Here is a 24,655-nt window from a genome sequence, read left to right on the forward strand (position 1 = left end):
GCCTAGGACCTTCTTTTCTCGGTTTCCTTTCCTCTACTTCTTTGGAACAGCGTCTCCTTTCTTGATTGACAACTAGAAGAATATTACCTAAGAGGCTCAAAACAGTTAAAGAGCAATAGAGCCCACTTGAAAATATGTAGGAAAACCATCATGTGCACCAAGCAAATTTACTGAGGTTATGAAATCATCAATGCTCACCCTCAGCACACCCTTGTGCTTTCCAATGCACAATAACGATGCAACTAACCATTCAGTTAATCTTAAGATTAGTGGTGTCAGCTGTTAAGGGCTCACAGAAGTCTAATGTGGTTATTCCACCCAAAGATATTTGTAAGAAGATAAACAGGTACTTGACCCAAATTACAAAGTGTTGAGGAGGATAGGAAAGGACATTGGTAGAGGTGACTTTGTTAAGCCCCTAGGTGACATCAAGCATGTGAGTGCTGTTGGCTCTTCCTCTGTTGACTGTTTCTGTGGCCTTGCTGTGCCAGTAACTCTTTCTTCTTGTGATGCCAATGGCCTTGACCCTTTGCCTAACATAGGATGCAGGTCTTTCCATCACTCTTCCCTCTTTTCATCTGATGTCTTTTTACATTCCTCTGTCCCACTGTTTTTTGTATGTGTTATGGGGAGAGTAATATCCAGCAGACATATATGTGCTGCACTCAGTCTATGTATGCTACACAGGCACCACCTCTGGGATGAGTGTTGAACACAGTAGATGTATTGGAAACTTATTAATACTTGCTATCTTTCAGAGATGGTGATGTACATGTGCTGTGAACTCAACTGTGTTGCAGGAAAGTTGGAAACACTTTTATTATTTCACTCCGTCCAATGATGAATTATTATTTGCCGCCATAGTATATAGTATGCCATCTTTCAGGTCTTTCCCTCTAGCAAAAACTTTGGATCCTGACCCAAAGTGACTGCGGATGTATGTCTGGTAGGGAGGGATACATCATGATGATGAGCATGAGTGCACATGTACAAAAGATTACAAAGTCATGTCACTCATATGCACCAGTTACCATGTGGTATGTGGTTGTAAAGGAACTTATAACATACACTCACATTTCTCATTTGAGCACAGAACCATAACTGCTTATCCATGCCCATGGTACTCCAGAAATGAATGTCAAGAGACATATAATATGGTTTCTAGTTACACTTTTCATATTGCCACACGCTCCCCTCTCACTGGGATTGGCCATGGCGTTGGTTTGAGGGATAGGAAGAGACCACGCTGTGATTTAAGCACACTATTACTGGGGCACACAAGGGACAGGTTGCCTCTTATATATTAGGTATCATAGATGTACTAGTAACTTGCCTAAATCAATTCACCTTGGGTAGTTAGAATTTCTCCTCTCCATACAGAGACGCCAGTGAATACTGAAAAATGGTGCACAAGTGGTTTATGATGGATCAAGACAGACTATCAGTAGCACAGTTTATAGTGCAATCCATATGTAAACAATCAATAGAGAGGACTGCAGACCAATCTTATGCTGACACTTAAGTTGTTTCTCAGAGTGCACTAGATGATCCAGGTCAGGGCCTGTAGTTCTTGTCAGCCTGGTTTATAGATCGCAAACAGCTACTTTTCTTAGTGTATGTTCTGTCATATAGAAAAGACTTGGAGGTACCTGGATAAGAAATATCGTCCACTATGGAATGAGTTAACGACACCTTACAAGGGTCAGGTACAAATCTGTGTGACATTGTGCAGTCCTAGAACAGCAAAACAAGTGTGTGTTTTGTGGCCAGTTATAAGCTAATTCCTCTACATTTTCTGAACCTTTTGAGAACCTCACTCAGACAGGAATATGTTTTGCCTTTGAATAAGTGAAATGACCTCCACTGACTGTGATGAGTTCACCCACTCTGCAAGACCTTCTAATCCTACAAAATAGATTTCCCATCATTATCTTTAACTGGCTGAAACGTCCAAAACAGAAGTCTACACCATCCTTCGAAACTCAGCAGGTAGAGAGGTATACATGCATGGTCCCATTGAGGTCAATGGGGGCAGATGCATCTGCGTAAGAGTGTGCAATGCAGTTCCATGGCTTTAGCTTCTTGAAATTAATGGAAACATAAGCATAGTTGGGAAGACCTCAAATATCTATATGCGGTTCAGACACTACATATGTTACTTGCCTGAGAAGTAGGAAACAACTTAATTTGAGCTTACCTGTCACTCATCAGTTTGCCACTGTTTACACTTGAGCACTTTCTTCTACTGGATGGACTTTCTGACTTGTTGGTAGCCTTTAGTTACGTCCAACAGCAGAGCGGATTGTCACTATGTTGTATTTTTGAGCGATGTCTTGACAGATTTTAATTGGCTTTTGGAAAATTTCATACTACATCTTTAACATCATCTGGCAACATGAAAATTTGAAATTCTAATTTTATGACTGCAAATATGTTATGTATTTAACACACTCCTAGTATTTTGCTCAATATTTCAATGAATTCTGTACATTTGCGTTTTACATCTTTAACATGCACCACAGGTTTCAACCATACATAGTGATATTATGAAATTAATGAACATTTGGCTGCATGTGTCACACATGATACGTTGGTACATGACAGCTCTGTTTTCATGCCTGACATGCAGGAACTGTGCATGATTGGTATGTGCTTTGGACTAGGTCTAGGCCACATTTAGGGATGTAATATTTTAATGTTGTAAGTGTTTTATAAAGAAAATACCATGATATAGTTGTGCTTTATGGGGTGGCATCACTTGCTGACCTAGCCTTCTGTAACTGTTGTCTCTAGCCAAGTGGCACAAGACATTTTTCATCATTAATGATCAATCTCGAGATTTACTTGACATATGTTACAAGTGTAGAACTCGTACAAAAAAAAACCTTCAATTACAGTGTCTAGAGGTCTGATCAATGGTACCATGTATCTACATGTTTGTTTTGTTGTACTTCCATTAGAGGTACTTTAGCAGGTTGATGCAGTGGAGTGAGGATATACAACAGAAGGTGTAGGCAGAGTCCCCATCAGAAAGGATATGCATTAGTGTATGGAGTTGTCACAGCACACGTATCTGTCAGACGTATTGTTAAACCAATGTGCAGTTGTGAAATGGAGAAAGATCTGTAATATCATTAGGTGTCATGCAAATGGCCCACAACAAAACGTTCAATTCCCTCTTCCAATCTAAGTCATTGGCAATCGATAATTGCACCTTCTCCTTGATCACATGGTTGCATCTGTCCGCTAAACCATTTCTTCGGGGAGGATACAATGACTAGTTTTGTGCTTTCTTTCCCAATACATCAAATACTTACCAAAATTATGGGCGGTGAATTGTACACCATTGTCAGTTACCAATTTATCAGGAGCACACTCCCTCTAAAAAAACGTTTTTGTAAATACTCAATTATCTCACTAAACCAGCAGTTTTCCCAAATCCCAGTTCAGGCCACTGAGAAAAGTAGGCCACAACTACAATACTAAACCTCGAACTCTCTCTAAGTGCATTCATGTCCCTAATGTTGTCCATGTCCAACTTCACTCAAGGTTTCTCTGGAACCGGAACAGCCTCCACTGGACTAGGAATTGTGACTTGAGATTTATCACTCGCAGCATAAGCAACTGAGTTTCTTGCATAATGTTCAATATACTTATCCAAACCTGGCCACCGCAACCTGGCCTCTAAACTCCTTGTTTTGGCTCTCAAGCATACTTACCCTTCATGTCCCAATTTCTAAACTTTGGCACACATTGCAGAGGGACCAACTAACAAATCGGGCCTACCAAGTATACCATCAAACACATTTAGCTTAGCAAGCATATGTATGTTCATATGCATCCATCTTTATGTTTTTTTGTTACCTATAGGCTATCCTTTGTTGATGAGCCTCATTATGATACTCCTGTCTTCCTTTCATCTTCTGTTATACTGTAATCCATTGAGTTAGAAGTGAGACCTACCATATAATAATCCTCATCTTTCACCTCTTCCTTCGATCCACATAACCGTAAATATATAGACCCTCCCCTAAAACATTCTTTGGATCAGGGATATATTCTAGTTGATATTGAAATTCCTCCAATCTATACTGCCATTTCAAAATTCTGGACCTAGCCTTACAAGCACAATTGGTGTTAAACAAATTGACTAATGGCTCCTGGTCCATCTGAATGGCAAACTCCATGCCCCATAAATAGTTCCTGAAATGATCTACACCCCACCAATGCCTTACATTCGATAACAAAACAAATAACCTCACCTCCTCTTAGGGTGCGTGAAGCAAACCCCACCACCTCATCAGTTCCACCACACATCTGAAACAAAAGTGTTCCCAAATCATATTGGCTAGCATCAGTAACCACCACACAAGGATCATGCGTATCAAACAGTCAGTAGCGGCTCCTCGAGGGAGTGCTGCGGGGTGGAAGGGCGGGGCGGGGTTGGCGCAGGGTGGGGGGTAGTAAACTTCGTAATGCGGCTGAACGGAGTTGTGTATATAAATAAATAAAACAAATTGCGCGTGCTGCAATGCCAAATCGGAGTTGCAGCGCACAATGTAATTTGTTTTTTATTCATTTATTTATATACACAACTCCATTTGGCCGCAATCTGGAGTTTACTACCCACCACCCTGCCCCTCCAATGCCCCGCACAGCAGCACTCCTTCAAGGAGCCGCCACTGCAAACAGTTTGAGTTGAATGGCTTTGGCCGTCTCAACTTTCATTTGATTGAACTCCTGTTTGACCTCATTGTTCTACAAAAAAATCACATTCTACTGAAGCAGAGCATGCATAATGTTATTTTCTCAGCACAGCTGGGAATAAATTCACAAAAAAATTCCAGCATTCCAAACAATGATCACAATTGAGCCTTGTTCTCTGAATTGGGAAATTCTGCTGTAGCTTTAAACCACCTTTCAAGGTTACACCGCTCTGTTTAAAAAAAGATAGCACTCTAACCAAAGATCTGGTATGGGCGTCAACATTTTGATTAAAAGCCAAAATGTAATCTTGAAAGCATTTGACATTTGGAATATCCTTGAATGTGGCCTCAACTACATGTTGGAAAATATAAGATGCTGATGCCAACCTAAAAGGCATTTGTTTAAATCTGTATGCCCCTTCAGGTGTGACAAAGGACGCCAAATGTCATGACTCACAATAAAAACTACCTAGTGGTATGCCGATGTCATGTCCAAAGTAGTGAGAACTTTAGCACCCTTTAAAGTAGCAAGCATTTCATTTATATTCGATAACGGATGTCTGTCAACCCGAATTTTTTCACTTAGATCACTCAAATCAATCCACATCCTCAAGGATCCATTTGGTTTCCCTGCCAATACCACTGGAAATACCCATCCCTTACTCTCAATTGGTTATATAATTACTTGCTTTCACACATTTTCCAACTCCTTTTCTTAGCTCATTTGTCATCAATATGGGCCATGACATACTCTATGTACCACTGGGAGGGCATTAGACTTAAAAACTATCTGATGGGTAAAACCCTTACATTTTCTACATTTTTCTGCAAACTTTTCAGGTAAACTTTTCACCCACATGCATCAATCCACAGCCATAACAAATTCACACTATTTTCTTAACATCACATGCTCTGGACTGTTGGGATCCAAAATTATTCCCAAACTCTCTTGTTCTAACCACCCTAGGAGACTTGAGCCGATCTTGGCCATATACACTGTACCTTTGGCACTAGTCCCCTTGTAGTTTAATGTGGCATCAAACTCACCAAGTACTTTAATGGGTTTTCCTCCATAAGCAATAGGTGAAACACAGGAACTTCTGAGCATAATGTAAGAAAGTTTCTCCCACTCCTTGGGTCCTATGAACATGAAAGACAAACCAGAATTTGCTATCATTGTTACAGGTATACCTGTGACAAAAATCGCACAATAAGGTATTTTGAGAGCTATGAACCCAACTTGTGAAATATGTACACTAACATATTTCTTAGACACCTTCTCATGTTGTAGTCCAGCATTGTACAAACACAAGACAACATTGTTATCATCTGAATCAGATTATCTGACAGATTCAATAATAGACTTCGACACAGCATTAACATTCTTAACTATTGCACCATTGAGTCTAGATCTGCACACTTTGGTAAAATGGCTCTTTTTTACAGTTATCTGCAGCTGGGCATGTTTAAGCATTACCCAAATGATTTTTGCTCCCACACCAGTAACACTCCATTCCCTTAGGTTTATAAACATCCTTTCTCCCTCTCCTTTTCAATTTATTGTCACTGCATTGAGCATGCATGTTGGATTTCAATGCTATTTGCTTTATAAAAGCAGTGGTAGACTCACTGTTACTTGGAATTTCTATGGCCTTATCTAAACTTACATTTTCTGTTGTTAATAGCTTTTCCTGACTTACTTTTTAACTACTGGCCCTTTTCACATTTTTATTTTTTATCTCTTCCTCAAAAGGTCTGAAATCACAAGAAGCCGCTAATACTCTCTGAGCACCTACATAAGATTCAATAGATTCACTGGGTAGTTGATGCAGTGTATAAAATGTACGATTCTCCGTAATAACATTTATTTCTTCCTAAACGGAGCATCCAGCTTTTGATGGCAGAGGCATACTCATTCACAAAATCTCCTTCTTTCATAACATGTGACTTTGGTAAGTGCTTTAAAACGAGTGACGCAGTGTGGCATATTTTTTTTCTCCATAAAAACCTTCCCTCCAATAGCCTCCAAATAAGCTTTGAACCCCTCTTTCCACCGTTCCCAATTCATTCTTTGGACTGCCAGGGGTTGTCAAAAAGGCAGCAAGCGGTACCACTCTTTGTGCATACTAGTGTGTTTTACTTTAGAATTTAAAACCAATAGACGGCAACTTAAGATGGAGAACACTTATCCCAAAACCACCACCTAACCATCAATTGCTACAATGGAAATGTATTTTAAAGAAAAACACAAGGCCACAACCAATTAGGTGTGTGGACCACTGTAGCTGCTACAAAAGCAAGCACTTTTCAAGGTTGTGGCTACTTTGCCTTAAATATTTGTGAAGTCCACACGTCATAAAATAAAATCCCTAAACAGTACCTGAAGGAGTATAAGGTGTGAGAAACACCAGGAGAACCAACAGGGTCTCACAGAAATAAGGTTTGAAAAATACCACCTAAAAGTAAGGAACTCGCAGCAAAAAGGTATTCGAATCACTGCTTAACCATTGAAGGAGATCCTTCCACCTCTCTGGACTACTGTAGATGTATACCAAAATGGTGGCACGTAAATACACGCTGACGCTGAAGAGAATGTATTTGCCATGAAAAGACATAAATAGGTGCTAGAATCACCGAGCTGAAGCACACAAATTTCCTTCAAAGATGGTGGCCATACACACCACGCTGATGCAATGACTTCCTCCTGAGAAAGACGCCGTAAGCAAGTCAGCTTCCACATCAAATCATTCCTGTAATTTAGACAGGAAAATAAGTGAGTATTTCAAACTGGCAAGACAATGGGACACTCCTTGAACTCGTCGGCCTCCACCACCTCACAGGAGGACTCAACCGATCCAAAAGCTTCCTTCGGTCAAGGGTCCACCCGTCACCGTACGCACTAGCTCGTCAGCAGAGGGACATCAAGTAGAGTTCACAAAACCGAATGACTAAACTTGTTGCCACTGAAAAGTCTTTGAAGGAAAGCACCAGAAGCTCTGGAGAAGGTAACATGAAGAAGGTACTTTATTCCAAGACCAGCACAACGTGACCAGCAGAGCAAAAAAACATCAGTAACTGCCAGGCTTATTTTCAATCCTAACATTTCATGTCTTTCCCCAACAATCTAAACTCAACCCAACAAATGGTTTGCTGGTTTACATGCTACATGTGTGTATGCTACCTATTAGTTATAGTGGTGTCATTCTCAATATAGATATCCATGCATTTAAGTTTCACCAAGCAGATGATGCCACGGCTCTTTACCACAATCCCTATCACTGAAAGAAGTAGCTGCCATCTGTGCACCAGGGACATTAGCATGCAAATAGATGATGTGTAACCTAGCACCACAGATAGCTTGCACAATAAGTGATGTGTGTCGTTGTGAAATAGATTTTCAGTGGCTCTCATTGTGGTTGTCCAAAATGTGTGCAACAGACCATACATATACTGCTGTGCCATGCATTATTTATCATGCAACTATTGCATCGTGGTAATATATTTCTGCACAACACCTCTTACAGGCAACTCTACTGAACTGCAAATCTATTGTTCATCAGAAACGAAGCAGTCACTCAAAAGTGTAGTGTAGCTAGTAAATTGACATAGGGCAAAGGAGTGGCATTAGGTGATGTGAGCACACCGACATAATGTGTAGAGATGTCTATTGTAGAAAATCTGGCTTTTCTGCATGGTCATCCCAGAGTTTTCATCTATTTCTGGACCCTTTTATTGCTAACTTTAGGACACGGTGATCTTTACGGCTGCTAAACAGTTGTAAAGTACCCATCCTTCCCCTCTAAATCATGTGTTGTACATTGGAATTTGGCCTATTTAACTTTCCTGTAAGTCTGTTGTAAATGAGGCATAAAGTATACCTGGGGCGTGGGAAGATAAAAGTCCAATGTGGTATGTAGTGTGTATTTACACCACCCACATAAGTGACAAAATATATATCTGGCAGGAGCATGTCTGCTTTCTGGCTAGGCTGCGGTTTAGATGCACTGCAGTGACACACAGCAGGGGAAAATGCATTTGCCATGTAACAAAAGATGATCTTTATGCATTTATACGTCACCCATAGGGTGCCTTGTAGGCCCAGAGGGCAGGGCGCAAATATATAAAATAAAAAAAAATAGGCTACGCTGCATATTTGGATAAGCGTTTCTTCGCAGTGAAATAAAAGACAAAAGCAATTTTCTCGGTATGCCTGGCTTGAATTTTCCCTAATAGGCGAAGGTGATTTAAATCTTCATTTTCCACAGGCACCTAGTAGGGCAGGGCTAGAAAAATGGTAATAATATGTATGCAGCATAGATTTTAAAATCTGAATGAATGATGAGTTCAGATTTTTGATAATTTAAGCAAAAAAGTATCTTTGTAAAAATGTACTTTTGGGCCCTGAGCCAGAATTGGCTTAAAACCAGTCCTGCCAATTATCACACCTTCAAAATAGGGGTTTATAAAATGTGTGTAACAAATGTTTAAGTAATTTTCAACACTTTCAACAAAATTACACAAATTAGGTAAAGTCATCATTTTGCACTATAGGTTAGCATGAACTCCATCCTTGCATCGATTTTGGGCCCAAGAATGCATTTAAACAAAGTACCACGAACAACAGCTGCTCATATTATGTTGTTTACTGGCTTTCACAGAAAATATTTACATCATATGGCACACCTTGCTGTAAATGTTTACTGCAATGGTTCACAATTAAACTAAATGGCTTAATGACGTGAATTTTGCTTAACAAATGTAAAATGAACTTCCAGAAATGTTATGAATTACGCTGGAGTAATTTTGCTTAGGCCTCCTCCAGAGCTGGAATACCCTGGAATAAACATCCTTGACTGGGAGACTGAATGACCCTAATTCCGAAGAGAGTGACTTGCCTCTGAGCCCAGGAAAGGTAATTGCTTGTTAACGGCTGGTTACTTAGCAGGGAGAAGCTATCTTGGAGTGAACATAAACAGTTGACAGAACAAAGGGCAGCTTTAGCACTACCTCTTTTGACCTGGAGATGCTCCTATGCGTCCCCAGAAGATTCCTCCAGCCACAGTAGGAGGAAATTCCATTTGACTCTGTGAAGTAAGGGATTGATGAAGACGCTGAAGAGTGGCCTTCCTATTGGCAGCTGGGTCCTGTCATTCTTAAACTAGGGCTCCTGGGTAATTTTATGTGGATAACCAGAAATGGACCAGTATGCTAAAGTGGTGAAACAAGGAGTTTATCAAAAGACACTCCACTATTAGGCAGATATAAACGGTAAAAGTCCCTTTCCGTCTTGTCGTCAGCGGTAGGGAACAGCCTGTGACTGGATCCTCCTTTTCTTCCTCCCACTCTCTCTCTGAAATCCGGGCAGTGGAGAACCATATGTGGCAAAGAAAACAAAGAAAATAAAAATGGGTTTCACCATAGACTCTTGAATCACTAGCAGCCTTTAGGGAAAGGAGTGAGGGAAAAGCACCTTGACCGCCACCAAGTGATCGTGAACCCCAGTCGGGACTCTCTGAGCAAGTGGGTCAGCCTTTTTGACCCTCCTTCCTCCCAACGCTTGCAAAGCGGATTGCTCACAGTCGCGCCCCCCTTTGGTGAACCAACCCTGTACGCGGGCACGTACCTCTGGGAGCCACACTCCTCCAGGAGCGTGGCTGGCTTGTCCGCGGTACCGGATAGGGTCCGGCTCCCTTTCACGAGGCTCTTCAGATTTCCTCCGCTGTGTCTCCGGCGTTCTCTTCTCGTCAGCTCCTGAAGGGACGACGGTCGCTTCTCCTCCTGCCCAGAGAGTTTTCCAGGATGCGGTCAGGTTTCCTCCGGAGTCTGTACTCCCGGGGTCCGTGATGACGGCGCTCCTCCCCTCCTGGGTGGTGTTTAAATGGGCCGCTTCTTCCGGATAACAAGTCCTGATAGGAGCATGTGACGGAGTTAGCTGGGTTGGGATTCCGGGCAGTGCTCATAGTTAAAGGGGACGTGACAGCCCTGCATGGAGGAATCCGACGGTGACTGAAAACAAAGGACAGGAGAAACATAAGGAGGTAACTGGTCAGTAGAGTCCTCATCCTTATGATCCCGGATAGACCCAACGTGACATTTTACCTTAAGGCAAAGAGGAAAGGAGTTAAAATGGGCATTTGGGGGACTGTGTGCAAAGCATTAGAATTGGGTGGACGAAGTTCTCCAGTCACTGGCTAGTACACAGGATAAATCTGGCACTTCCAAAATCTCATCTTCAGAACATTCCTGGAACTAAAATGACTCCATCAGAAAAAGGCTCAGCTGGAAGAAAGATCCTGTTTTCTGACTCATGCTTCTGACTCATAGTGGACTCACAAACGCCTGAATCGTGGTGGAACCGCTCTCTGAGAGTCAAGTAGTTGCCATTCTGTTAACCTACTTCAGGTACACAAAAAGCAGAACAACTCCTGACTCTAAGATGGCCCATCTAACTAAAGAGGCCTAGACCCTACTTGAGACTTGGCTGGAGAGAGACCAGGTAACCAGAACACTACGCCAAAGAGAAAGGGGATTCAGGACTGAGCTGAAGCAGCTTTCCCAGTAGCTGCACGCTAAGTGTGAGGTATATTCTTTGACCAGGACAACCTGTTTGGTATATCAGACCTCTGCTCCATCATGGTTAGCCTGAAATCGTGCCTGGTTCCCAATCCACCTTGAACTTTTGTTTTTTCATAGTTCTTAACTTTTTCTAGGTGCTTTTGCCTTAAATGTGTACAAATTCATATCTCAGACATATCCTTAACATATTTAGCCTGACATACATAATCACATGTTGTACTAATGGACATTGACCGCCACAGAATATTGTGGTACCAGAATATCGAGGTCCGTATATTCAGGGACAAAATATTAAAAGGTAAGTGCATATAGGAAATAATACATTTACTATTACTAACTCTACATCCACGTACTTGAATATATATATACTGTGTAGATATCAGTATGTGGAGTTGGGTATAGAAAATCAAATCTAGACTACCTATCAATATTGTTTTTAAAACATGTTGTCCTCAATATTTTGTCCCATTGACATTCTGGGGTTGATATTCAAAGTGCACACTATAATGACAAAGTGTCATTATGGTCAAATCATTTGATCACATTCTGATTCCGTATCCTTTTGACCAGAATTTGGAGTCACTTGTACATGGAATAAAAACACCTTCCTCTTCTGACCATAACTGGCCACTGGTGGCAGCAATAGAAACTGTGGCAGGAAGGCCTATTTACCAGTTGCCTGCCAGGAATGTGGTGCCTACTGGATTTGCCCATGTTTTAAATTGGTCTGTCAGTCCCATGCAACCAGGTCCTTTACTCGTCCATGTAAGACATAGATGACAACCATGAATATGGGTTTATACCTGTGCAGTAGACTGTGTGTTGTTCAAGTGTGGTGCATTTGACTTTGGCAACTCAGATATCCATTTTAAATTCCTCAACCAAAGTGGTAGATATGGTGGATGCAAGAAATTGAGGAGTTGTTTGAGGGTGGTGAAACCCTTCTCAAGCAGCAACCACACACTTCTCAGGATGAAGTCACAAGCAAACCCAAAATTAACGTGCTCAACGCTGGAGTAGCTTGGCGCAGCAGAGCAGTCACGCTTACTTCAGAGGCAATGTGTTAACAATTTGTGCAACACTTCAAACAGTAACACATTAAAAATTCACTACAAAACAGCCCACAAGAGAGTTAGAAAAGTAAAAAGTAGAGTAATTTTAAATAAATGAAAGCAGACCACAGCAACAAAACTTCAGTTAGTAGAACCAGAGAGATTACATTTGAAAGATTTTAGGGAAAATAACATCAAAAGGCGTAAAGCACAAACTATGGATATCTCTTCATGCCAGACCAGAACAAAGTCACAAATTCCGGGCGACCGTGATGGAGCATTGCCGACTACAGGGACTCAGTGGGGGCCCACTGAATAAAGTGCCTTCAGTCCTGGTTTGCAGAGCAGTGGAAGGAACCGCGTCAAAGATGCTTTTTGCAGCCGAATTGACGCACCGGTTCTGAGATGCAGTAAGGCTGCAATGCGAAGGCCTGCATTGTCAACAAGGATCCTGTAAATTGAGCTTTCAATGAGAAGTCAGACATCGAGGATATGGCACGCCGTTGGGGTGATGCAGCTGTTCCAAGAAGATGTGATGCGGAGTCAGTCATTGAGAGATGCGAGGGCCTGCGCAGAGGATAGGTGGCTCCAAAGGAGATGTATGTTGTGGTGGTGAAGTGGGTCTTTGTGACATGTTCCAAGCCACACATCAGCGAAAATGCATCAGTTCTGCTCAGGGTTGCGCTGCGCAGCAGAGGGGATGTCTCAGTTCCTATAGATCCACAGAGGGTGGCAGAGCATCTTAAGCCCACTTCCCAAGGTCTAGGACTGGAGTGGCACCACTCGGCAGGTTAAACTCACAGATGGCAAGAGTCCAGGTGCAGATACAAGGTTGTTGGAAGACTGTTATGTCCTTGAGGCTTCAAATCAGGAGGCCAGCCAACAAGCCCTAGATTCACTCTGGGGTTCTGAGTTTAAGTGATGTAGGTCTAGTCCTTCTCACCCAGGCAGCAGGTCAGCAAAGCAGCAGCACAGGAAGGCAGTAGTCCAGCAGAGTAGCAGACCTCCTGCAGCACAGCAGTCTCTTTCTTCCTGGCAGAGTATCCACAGGTCCAGAAGTGTACTGAAATGGTAATGGCTGAGGTCCAGTATATACACCCAAGTGCACCTTTGAAGTGGGCTAGAAGCTTCTAGATTATTCCCTTTGAAGTCCCCTTCATCCTGCCTTGCCTGTTCTATCTCCAGACTAACTTCAGGAGCTATGCAGCCCTTTGTCTGGAGGCAAGACACAGCTTATTCAGGTGTAAGTGGGGTTCTGCCCAACTTTCCCCCCCCATTCTGGACCAGCCACACCTAAGCTCCATATTGTGTGTATCTGTCTAGGAGGAATACACAAATCGCAAGTGTTAGCCACACCCAGTCATGTGACAAAAGACAGGCTACAGGGACTAAATGCCTAGGGCAAGTAAATGCCAACTTTTTTAAAAGTTAGGGCTGGACTGTTTTGATTGGAGCAGGGTCAAGGCTGATTTGCATATGGCAGGATCCAAACTGAGGTGGCATGGTGGGGGAAAAAAATGGATTGGGTATGGCCCAAGCTATTGCTAGAGGGTGATATTAATTCAAGCATTTCTTCCATCACCTTGTTGTTGTTGCATCTTTCTAAATGTGGCATTTTCAAAATTGTAATTTAAAATCTGATTCCACCATGAATTAGGATTTTAAATTAGGATTCCAGAGACACCAAACATGAACTGGTCACATATTCCCATTTGTAAATTACACTTATAAAAAGTAATAGGGTAACTCTAATGTTATCCTGTGGGAGAGGTAGGCCTTGCAGTAGTGAAAAACGAATGTAAGAGTTTTTCACTACCAGGACATGTATAACTTAAAAACACATGTCCTACTTTTTTAGGTCGGGCCTAGAGTCCGCGCACTTGCGCTGCTCTGCGAGGCATGCAGTATTAGAGTATGGACTTGAAGCACCGCCCACTCTCAGCCCATATTTTTCATTTGCTTATGTCTTTGTCCTTCGTAAATACTGGCCTCTGATTCAGTAATCGGCTTGTTAGTCCTTCCTAGGTTCATCCTTGTCTTCATTTGTATCCTCCCATGGGTACTGGCCCTTTTACTTCAGTTTTTATACGGTATGTCTTATTTAGTCTGTAAGCAATACTTTCTTTAATGAGTTTCTCCTACTGCAGGCACGACATGCTTTCCAGTAACATTCAGCGAACCATGCTCGCTTTTCTACAACATTTAGCACGATGCATCACTTTCACTTTCCAAGCTTCTCTTGTGTTGCTATCTTTTGATCTCGGACTATAGAGTCTGCAACCCGATCCTCTCTGCCCCTTCCTTGTTTTCTCAAGCTGTCTCTTCTTAACTGTCGCTAAACAGACATTTATCACCAATGAAAATTCTTTATAGAGGCAATGCCATTAACATCTATGAAAATGATTGGGTTCTCCAACGAGTAGCTCATGAGCTACTGGTGGCTCCCTGGATACCTGCGAGTAGCTCTCCTGCGTACAGCCCAGCCTACTATATTAGAAGTGTTTGCTTGGGTAAATTAATAAACATACAGCAAAATTGAGAGTGTGTATTCGAGATGTAAATGTGTTTATTTTCAGAACTCATAAGCTGGTATTTGAAGAAAAATGGCGGAATTCCCTAAATATATTTAAAGTTGATATTAGAATGATTAATCATGTGGCATTTAGGAGACTTTTTACAAATGTTATACCTTGGTACCAGAGGCATCGTCGCCATGGTTGTGATGTACTACCCATGTACAGGCATTCCATATTGACAAAGCCTTTTTACATTATTTACATTACTGCTGCCAACCATGCCTGATGCACTAAGGTGATTGCTGGTAGTAATCTTGCATATGGTGGCCACTATTGTAATATTATCTGATGTGGACACTGTTAAAATAGTAATAATATTAGTAGCTCTCAATGAGTTTCATTGAACATAAGTAGCTCTGATTACAGAAAAGGTTGGAGATACCCTGTGATAGTGCATTTGGTTTATTATGATTTTGGAATTTTTATGAGGTGATCATATGTGAACCATTAGATGATTACTATAAGGGCATAGGACTTTGGATTCTGACATTAACCTACAGAAGGCTGCCTCGTACAATTATGTGCATGCACTCAGTTTAGGACATTTTTGTTGAGACCATCAGTGATTTATGCAATTTGCTGTTATATTGAGCCGAGATTGCTTTAGCTGGTCGTGCTTTACTTCAAGTACAACGAACGTTGACAAAAAACATCGTCACGCTTTTGGGTTTATATTCCATATCCATCACCCCTTCACAAATGTAACCCTTAAAACACACATTTAACCAAACCAAAACAATTGACAGCACCTCATAGATTGCATACCCAATTCGGCAAAGTTTAAAGAAAAAAGAAAACGACACACTTCACGTTTTAAAAAAAATATTTTAATGCATACACTGGTAGAAAATTCACTCAAATATTTTTTTCCAATATAACTTTACCGCCATAATGCTAAGTTTAAGTAATTTAGCTGTTAAGGTTTATAGTAATGGTACTATTTAGTCTAATTTTCTATATTTTGTTTCTTTTACTACACTATTTCTCTTCACCACCTATCCATTGACTCCACTCCCCTGCATTCACCCTTCCCTACCTACCAAGTCACACCCCACCATCTGGTTTCCTGTTAATGCCTTTTAAAATAAGAATTTGCAATGCAAAAGGTCTTGCATTACTGAAAGTTTGTCCTATTGGCATTGCAAATAATAATGCAATGCCAATAGCTCAAACCTTCAGTAATGGGACACCTATTGCATTGCAAATGCTTTTAAATATATTATATCTTGCCCTCTGGGCTGTCCAACGCCTTCGCTAGGGATGACTTATATGTATTAAATGGGAAGGTTTAGGCCTGACAAAAGGTTTATTTTGCCAGATATAAATGGCTGTTTAAACTGCACACGCAGGCTGCAATGGCAGGCCTGAGACATGCTTAAATGGCTATTTAAGTGGGTAGCACAATGGGTCCTGAAGACCCACTAGTAGAATTAAATTGACAGGCCCTGGGTACAAGTAGTACCACTTTACTAGGGACTTATAAGTAAATTAAATGTCAATTGGGTTTCAGCCAATTATATCATGTTTAATGAGAGCGCACAAGCACTTTAGCACTGGTTACCAGTGATAAAGTGCACAGAGTCCTAAGGCCAGCGGAAACGAGATAAAAAAACAAATGGAGGAGGAAGGCAAAAGGTTTGGGTGGAAGACGACCCTAGGGCTGCCAGGTCTAACAGTGGAGGTTGGAGAGAGTTCTTGACAGTGATTTGCAGGGCTCCTCCAAAGAATTACCAAGGTCCGATGTAGTTGATCAGACTCCAAGGTGGGAACGCCAGAAGACAGAGGGTACTTTTGAAGTGGAGGGGAACCCCTACCCTATTCCTGCTCCACTCTTCTGTAGAGGTATTATCCCTAACAGACTGTGGTAGCTAAGTGTGAAACCCTTTCCCTCCTTTGTGCCTTTGTTTTGGATCTCTACTGTCAAGAGATAGATTCACAACTCTGCTGAACTGTGAGACAAAGACTGTGACTGGACCTGTGTGGAGAAATATGCCAAAGTCAGGAAATGCATGAAACAGATCCCAGAGCTGGACGTGTGGAACAACAAAACTCTGTTAGGAAACTTGGTACAAGTACGGAGCAGAAACTACAAGACAGTGTGGCACAATTTAGACACCAGAATCCAGAGGCCCACAGCAGTTGTGAAAGAGAAACACTTTTATATACAAGTGTTACTGACAGCCAAGTTCACATCTCCAGGTGTGGGGAAAAGACGGGATAATCTGCAACCTGGCAGGAGTAGTCGCCTTGGGTATACCTTCAGGGAAGGAGCTGACTAACTGTTGCAGAGGGTTGTTAGATGTTTCCTTGCATGAAAGCAAGGCTACTTCGAAGAAGTCGTCTGCAAGAAGTTGACTAGAGGAGCAGAAGGAAACCTGCTGCAATCTTGGGAAGGGTCTACACTGGATCGTAATATGTCTAGCTAAGGCAAAATGATATCCAGCCTCGAAGACTCATCGATTGCCTCGTGCTTTAAACAGTAGAGGTTAAGCTTATTGCTAGGATTGTTTTAAATATATTATGATTGTTTGACTTGACCCAATTTTCTGCTTTCAGATTGTTTGTTTTTCCCTGTGAGCGAAGTAATCTGTATCATTGTTTACAACTTCTAACTCTTATTCTTCCCCTTCTTTCCTTTTTTTCTTCCCCAGGAGAAATTCCAGACCTTTTCATTGATGAGGACGTTGACAATATCATTTCTAGCGTTAAAAGTGAGGTGCGAAGCCTGGGTTTAAGTGACAACAAAGACAACTGCTGGAGATTCTTTTTAGATCGAGTGCGACTTCAATTAAAAGTAAGATACTAATTTGATGTCCATTTATTCTATTATGACTGGTATAATTCGATTTTACTTTACTATCAACAATAATAATAATACTTATTCCATTGGAGGTTGTAAGTCACTGCATTGGTGCACTACAGGGAGACCGCAATATCAACAATTTACACTGCATAATTAATTAGGAATACCATGGAGGGTGCACAATCAGTGGACAGCTAAGAGGTGAAGTATGACTGAGTGTAGGGAGGTGGTTGGGGTGTGAAGTTTCAGCAGCTGAAAGAGCTAAGGCATTTGAGTGCCCACATGATTTTGGATAGCAGATTGAGTAGCTTGTTCTGTGCCCTGTGTTTAGCAGAATTCCATCCTTCCTGGTGCTGGTGAAAAAAGGTGGTTGATTGGCTGGGCAGGTAATGTGGTGTATGTGTAGCAAAACTGAAGCTTTTGTCCAAGGAAGGGAGTGTGTATTAGTGGGATCCCATACGTAAACTTCTCCAGTAGTGCAGCTAATATGTGACCGATATACTGTTTGGAGACTTAGCTCCCTCGAGACATGCTAGCAGATATTTATAATGTTGAGTACCTCAAACTGAGCAATTTTATTGAAATTGATTAAGTACTTCAGATGCAGATTGAAACTCTACTGCTTCTGTGAGTTCTTGGCTGACGTAGGAAGTCCTCAAAACATTGAATGACAGAATGGGCATCGGAGGAGCAGCGGCTAAATAGTTCAAGTTCTCCCTGTCGAAGAGATATCAGTGGATCCAAGCTGGAAACTCTCTCTCCATACAACACTCTGTCCCCTTTGAAGTGCCCCATGGTTCCTCCCTAACCCCCTTTTTTCAGTCTGAATGGGGAAACACTGGGTGACCAACTGACACAACGGTGACTTTGTTTTTACCAGTTTGCTAGCAGTGCTAAGTTATATATCAGAATGCACTGCATCAACAGCTTTAATACAATTACCTCATCCCGAAAAAAGACAACAAACTTGATAACCAGCGTGAAGCTCAAATCAAATTTTATCTCCTCGCCAAGGTTGTCCAACCACCTCCAAGGCATGGGCCAAGACTGAACCAACTCCAAGACACGAGCATTTGACCAACATTTTTCATTGTTGTAAAACTCTTTTGATCCCAAATTGACAAACTTTTACATTGCAACATTTATATCAGAGAATTGTACTGAAACAGTATGTTCCACATAAACTACTGCATAATCGCGCGTCTTTCCTTCCTAAAAAAAACCTGGTTAGATATGAAAGTACTGGTGAGTTCTCAGATTGATTTTGGAACAGACTTGAACCAGGCCTCCATCAATCACTCCTTGATTCATCCCAAATAAACTCCATGGAGTAGCCTAAATTATCTCAATGATGACAATGTGTGAGTGTCTTTACCTGTATGTTTATCTCTTCTGTGACTTTGCCTGGAACTCAGATTTGTGAAAACGATCTTGTCTTGTTCTAATGCAATTCAACATAACACCCCTGAATGTCTAATAAACCACAAGCTTCTGATCAAAGCAGAAGACTAGAAAGCTGAACCCTGCTAAAGATCCACAAAACTATATTTAAAGTCTTCAACATTAAAACAGTACTTCTCAAGCATGATGCCAAAGATCAGTTGGCACAGAAAATGCCGCACAAACACTGATTGCCCACTGCCTATTTGCAACTTGTTTTCAGCTGCCTCCTATGCTCAGCCTTGTGTTTAATATGCCCTCTGAACTAAAATTGGGTACTTTTCGACGTGTTTTTTTAATTGAATCCAACATTTCTTTTATTATTTCAGGTACAACTTTATCTTGAAATGTGGGATAATTATGTGATCTAATGTGTATATATCAAATATGTAACGTCCTGAGACATACTATTTTAGGGTCACTTTTTCTTCCACATGTCTCTCTGCACGAGAACTTACATCACATTTCTGCACACATTGAAGCAACCCTCATTGACATGTACATAGATTGTCTCATGTAGCTTGGACGTAATGCATGCTGGGTGCAGTAACTTCTATCCTGGTTCTGTGTTTTTCTTCTTCTTGTTTTTTTCCCTTCAACTGTGTATTGAGTTATGCTCTTTGGGTCACTTAAAGAAATGTAAGTTATCCAAAATTGTCTTCGGTACTGACAGGGCCTTCCTCTGTAGGTAAAACTTGTTGCCGAGGCTCTGAGGTTCTCTGGGTTACCCCATTAGTTCGTAATGGTCCACCTAATAGTAGTCATCCTAAGAAGCATTTCAAGTGTGCCATTTCTTGTATTACTTTTTTGTGTATTGACAATAAAGAATACTCTCTCAATCAAGACCTCTAATTGTAGGCAACCACAATGTTACAGTATCCCTTGAACTCTTTATCACAGCAAATTTAAAAAGATGACCAAAAATAAATTGTCCTCTAATTGGGCATCCGAAGTACAGGCACGATAAATAGCAAGTACTTGAAGCTGTACACAAAAACATAAAATGTTTTTAAAAAGCACCCTTCGACCCTGCTTTGACATTGTAGAGAAAGGATCTATTTTAAGAGGACATGATCATTGTGCACTGGCTTTGCGCAGTCACTAAAATTGAAGGAATTCCTTGTGTCAAGTGGGCTGGTCCTTTGCCCCATGCTGTATGCCGTAGTGGGCAGAAGCAACATGTGCGCTGCAATTTAACAGACCAATGGATGCAGCCTGTTGACCAACAGCCCCTCTGTGTTTGTATGTTATATATGCAGTAGTATGGCTAGAGTGCTAAAAATGTTCAAAGGAAAGGCCTGTAAACAGAAGAGTTGTCTTAGCAAAGGAAGGGAGGGGTGGGGTGGGGGGGGGCTAGTTAATGTTGATGATGTTTGGAAACGGTGGATTTCTGACTTTAAGAAATTGACGCAAAAGCAAAGTCCTATGCTTGTGAGACATCACAAAATTATATTTGGTAGAGAGGTTTGAGTTTGGAAAAAGTGAATACAATAATCACCCTACAGATGATATAAGAATCCAAAGGAGGGTATAATATCCGCAATGGAGCTTTCGTGGAGATGGATTATTAGAGATGCAAGTACTGGAGGGGAAATTCACACCTCTGCCGCTGGCGTCTTTCAATAGTCCTGCGGGTCCCTTTATGGTATCACATATGATGAAAGTCTCCTAAATTGGTCACTACAAAGGGTTGACCGCACTGAAATGTTTTATGATGTGTACGGTCCTGAACAGGAGTTTTCGCATATTGCGAAAGGATGGAATCCTTGCAGTAGTTTGTGGTGATTAACAGCGACACATGCTGCTGATGGGCGCAGAAGCAACAGGGAATCCACTTCACTCTTGTCCACTGATAGACTTATTTCATCTCTCAGAGACACAAGGGCTGACTCAGCGCCTCTACCTGCTTTGAACCCGGGTTATTGGTCTCCAACCATAGGGTGTTGCTTACAACAGATGTTAATATTTCCCTGTGCATTAGGACTTCTTGTAATGGATAACAGAACTGCCCCACCCCATTTGAACATATGACCCGTGGATTACTCTGGCCTGCCTGCAGAGGGCACATTAACTCTGAGCTAATTTTGCCTATTTTTAATTTGCATGCCTTTGAAAGGTCCAGGGTCATGCAAATCTTGTTTTTGGTGGAAATGTTGCAGGTTGTTTCCCTTCCTCGGGTGAATGGAGGCTCCCTTTGTATGCATGCACACATCACATACAGTTCACATGATATAAGAAACATCTAATGTTCTTTATACTGCGTTAACTGTAGGTATGCTACGGAGGTTGTTTTAACTCTTTTAGACTATAAAAGTAATTATTGAACCCCAGCTTCGGCAAAAAAGGTGAGCAGGAAATGTCATTTACGTTTTAATAACTGTTTGGTGACAAGATGTTGTTCGTGACCTATGTTACACTGATCAACTTCTTCAGGGCGAGTTTCTCGAGAGTTCCCATTGTTGTGCCCTCTTTGCCAGGCCCTGCTGGCACGGCTGATTTAACTCTCCTCTTTGATCGGCTGAGCTCGACGTGCCCTTCTCTCATGCCGCTTTTGTTTTTCGCCTCTCTCTCCGCAGATCATTCTGTGTTTCTCTCCAGTCGGTTCCACGCTGCGAGTCCGAGCTCGGAAGTTCCCAGCCATAGTCAGCTGCACAGCCATTGACCTGTTCCACGAGTGGCCGCAGGAGGCCCTGCGCTCGGTCAGCAGGCGGTTCATTGAGGAGACCGACGGGATCGAGGTATGTGGAGCTTAGCCTGTCAGTCACACAGAGAGCAATCACTCACTGCAACGGCAATAACGAACAACCTTAGGCAGGAAATACCCTGCAAGACAGCCTTCAAAATAGAAATCTAAACGCTACCAAAAAATACCGCCAAAAATACCCAAAGTAAGCATGTGGGTTTTTACCCCGTGGACGCGAAGGGCTTGGTGCTGTACACGTCATTTGTTGCACCTGATACTATTCTGAGCGGCAAGGTTTCGGCGGCGCCCATGCTTTTATTTTATTTTTTAAACACACGTGCCCGTGTCGCCTCAGAGTTCACGCCACATATGTTTCAGAGTGACTTAAATAAACGTTCTATTCAAACATGGCGACAGGAAGGTCCTACTAATATTGTAAACTTTTTTAAGTACAGGATAGACCTCTGGGAATGGTCCAGAGAGATAAGGGAGTTTGTCCAAGCCAGTGGGTCCTCGTAGGAAGTTATAATTGCAATAGGTCATTTATGTGCTATTTAAAAACATGTCTTTTCTAATTGTGAATGTACCTTGAGTGATTCGGTTCAGCAATACAAACCGCACATCTGTGTTTATGATGATGTTACGGGACTTCACCAGTGGCGTAGCCAGCGTGCCGCGAGCCTAGTATAAGCCACGGAATGCCCCTCCACCCTGTTTGAACTGCGAAATACAGCGATTATTAGGGTTCAATGGGCCCCGCAGGCCTGTGTGCACTGCACCTGCTGCACTAATGGAAGCTACGCCCCTGGACTTTACTGGCTCACAGATAACTCCCTTAGGAAGCATCGCAGTCGACACATTTTCAGAGGTATCTTAATATTTCAATTATTAAAATGGATTTGCTATGGGCTTTACCGCTCAAATCTCTTGGGCCCTGTTAACGTTTATTTTTTATTTAGTTATTTTTTGTCTTTCCCCGGCACCTGTTTGGCCTCATTATCTTTTCACATTGTTCCCAGGTGGCATCTCTGCAACTGTCTGTACTACATATGTCGAAAGCTGCTCCCCAATTTATTGGTGACTTGCTAATATGCGGTCTGTCACGGTGTCACTGAAAATAAGTCCAAGTCCGTGGTAGACCAATTAAAGGCATGCCATTGGCTGTCCCACTTGCTGTCATTCTGTCTCTTAGTGTGTAATTTCGTAACACATTGTGTGCTAGATTCCACTGTACATTTAACTATTATTACAAGCCTAATAAAATGCTGGTTCTATTCTGAAACATTTTCAGTAGCTGCCGATGGGGCATTATTTACCAACAACTGCCTGCTGTCACAGCAACCCTTTGCTGTTTAATCAAATGGGATAGCTTTTTAAAATGTTTAAAAGCTTCGACCCAATTTGTGGTTTGTCTTGATGACCTTTGGATGTATGTTTCAGAGGAGCCGGGTGGGTGGTGAGCAGGAACTTGGTTTCCATGTTGCAGTAAATCCCCCACTGTAGGAAGCCGGATCTTTATATGATATACAAAAAATAAGTTGTATCGTGCAGTCCAGAGGTTCTCTTCTGAGTGGACCGGGGCTTGCTCTGGCAATCTCAAGGTGCTCTTCTAAGGGGTAGTGTGGTCGATCAGCCTTAGACTTATCAGCAAGGAGTGTTAGACATCTAGACATCTGCAAATACACACAATAGTCAGTTCAGTTCAGTTCATGAAGCTTTATTCGGTTCATAACATATGATGACCATAAAAGCGCACAGCAAAACACAGAGATACAAAGATATAAACTAATCGTCAATAAATGATGCACACGACTCAATAAGGAGATCCACACTAATTTATAAAAATAACACGTATATTTATACACACTTAGGCACCAGAGTCAATATGATCAGGTAAGTACGTTTTGCAAGAGAAATACTTTGCGTTTTAAATAGTTGACACTTTTTTCAGAAACGCAATGTTATTCTATAGGAGGAAAAACAAGTATGGCATTAAGGTACAGTACAGCGACTTACAAGACCAAGGTCTGGGGCTTAGGGTGAGTATCAGGCCAGGTCCACGGCAGAACCGGAAGGTCACCTCCAGCGGCACTACGGTGGCCGGGTGCAGTGGTGCAATACAGCGTTACGTACCCATTGTAAGCCAACAGAGATCGGTCTTCGTGAAAAGAGGCTGCAGGTTTTGACTTGGAGGCCAGTCGGCTTGAACCACACAAATAGCTCAAATCTTGCGATGCTAGGTGACGTGGGCACACTGGTGATCCTCCTCTCTCTGGGCCGGGGCAGCCAGGAGCAGAGGATCTTAGTGGTGTTGGGTTTCTTCATCCAGCACCACTCTCGCGGTGGAGGGGGCCTGTAAACAGAGGCTGCAGACGACGTTGGGGAGTTCATGAGGGGTGCACCCAATGTGGACTTGATCTCTTGAGGGCTTGGGGATCATGCTGACACCATTGGCCCATTTCAAAATGGCCTGGGGACTCGGGTGCAGTGGTGCTTGGCTGAGTTGGGTCTTGGCAATTTCGGAGTCCTCATGATTCTTCTTCGGTTGCCTGCAGGATGCAGGGGAGTGGTTCCGCTAGTCCACTGTAGTTCTTGAGTCTTTATTGAAGGCAGGCCATCCTCCCAGGCTCTGGATTTATGACAGCTGCAGGATGAGGCCTCTTTGGCGCATTTTCGTTGGGGAAACAGCAGACAGGCTGGTTGTGCTTGTGCCTTGTCAGTTGCTCTTCTTCAGTGTTCTGCTTTTACGGCTCTTCTATGTCCTCCTTCATAGGTCATCATGATCTGCCTTTCTGGTGCCAGGTGTTCCCCTAAATATT

General features: G+C 42.2%; 1 protein-coding gene across 1 annotated transcript in view; it reads left to right on the forward strand.

The window, feature by feature from the left end:
• DNAH11 (dynein axonemal heavy chain 11) overlaps positions 1-24,655 on the forward strand; it is a 3,007,685-nt gene that overhangs the window by 1,747,357 nt on the left and 1,235,673 nt on the right. Inside the window, exons 54-55 of the mRNA XM_085631597.1 lie at positions 17,562-17,704; positions 21,730-21,891. Of these exons, the coding sequence (XP_085487723.1) occupies positions 17,562-17,704; positions 21,730-21,891 (305 nt within the window). The remainder of the gene's footprint in view (positions 1-17,561; positions 17,705-21,729; positions 21,892-24,655) is intronic.

The sequence above is a fragment of the Triturus cristatus genome, chromosome 10 (assembly GCF_964204655.1).
Source record: "Triturus cristatus chromosome 10, aTriCri1.1, whole genome shotgun sequence".
Classification (NCBI taxonomy): domain Eukaryota; kingdom Metazoa; phylum Chordata; class Amphibia; order Caudata; family Salamandridae; genus Triturus; species Triturus cristatus.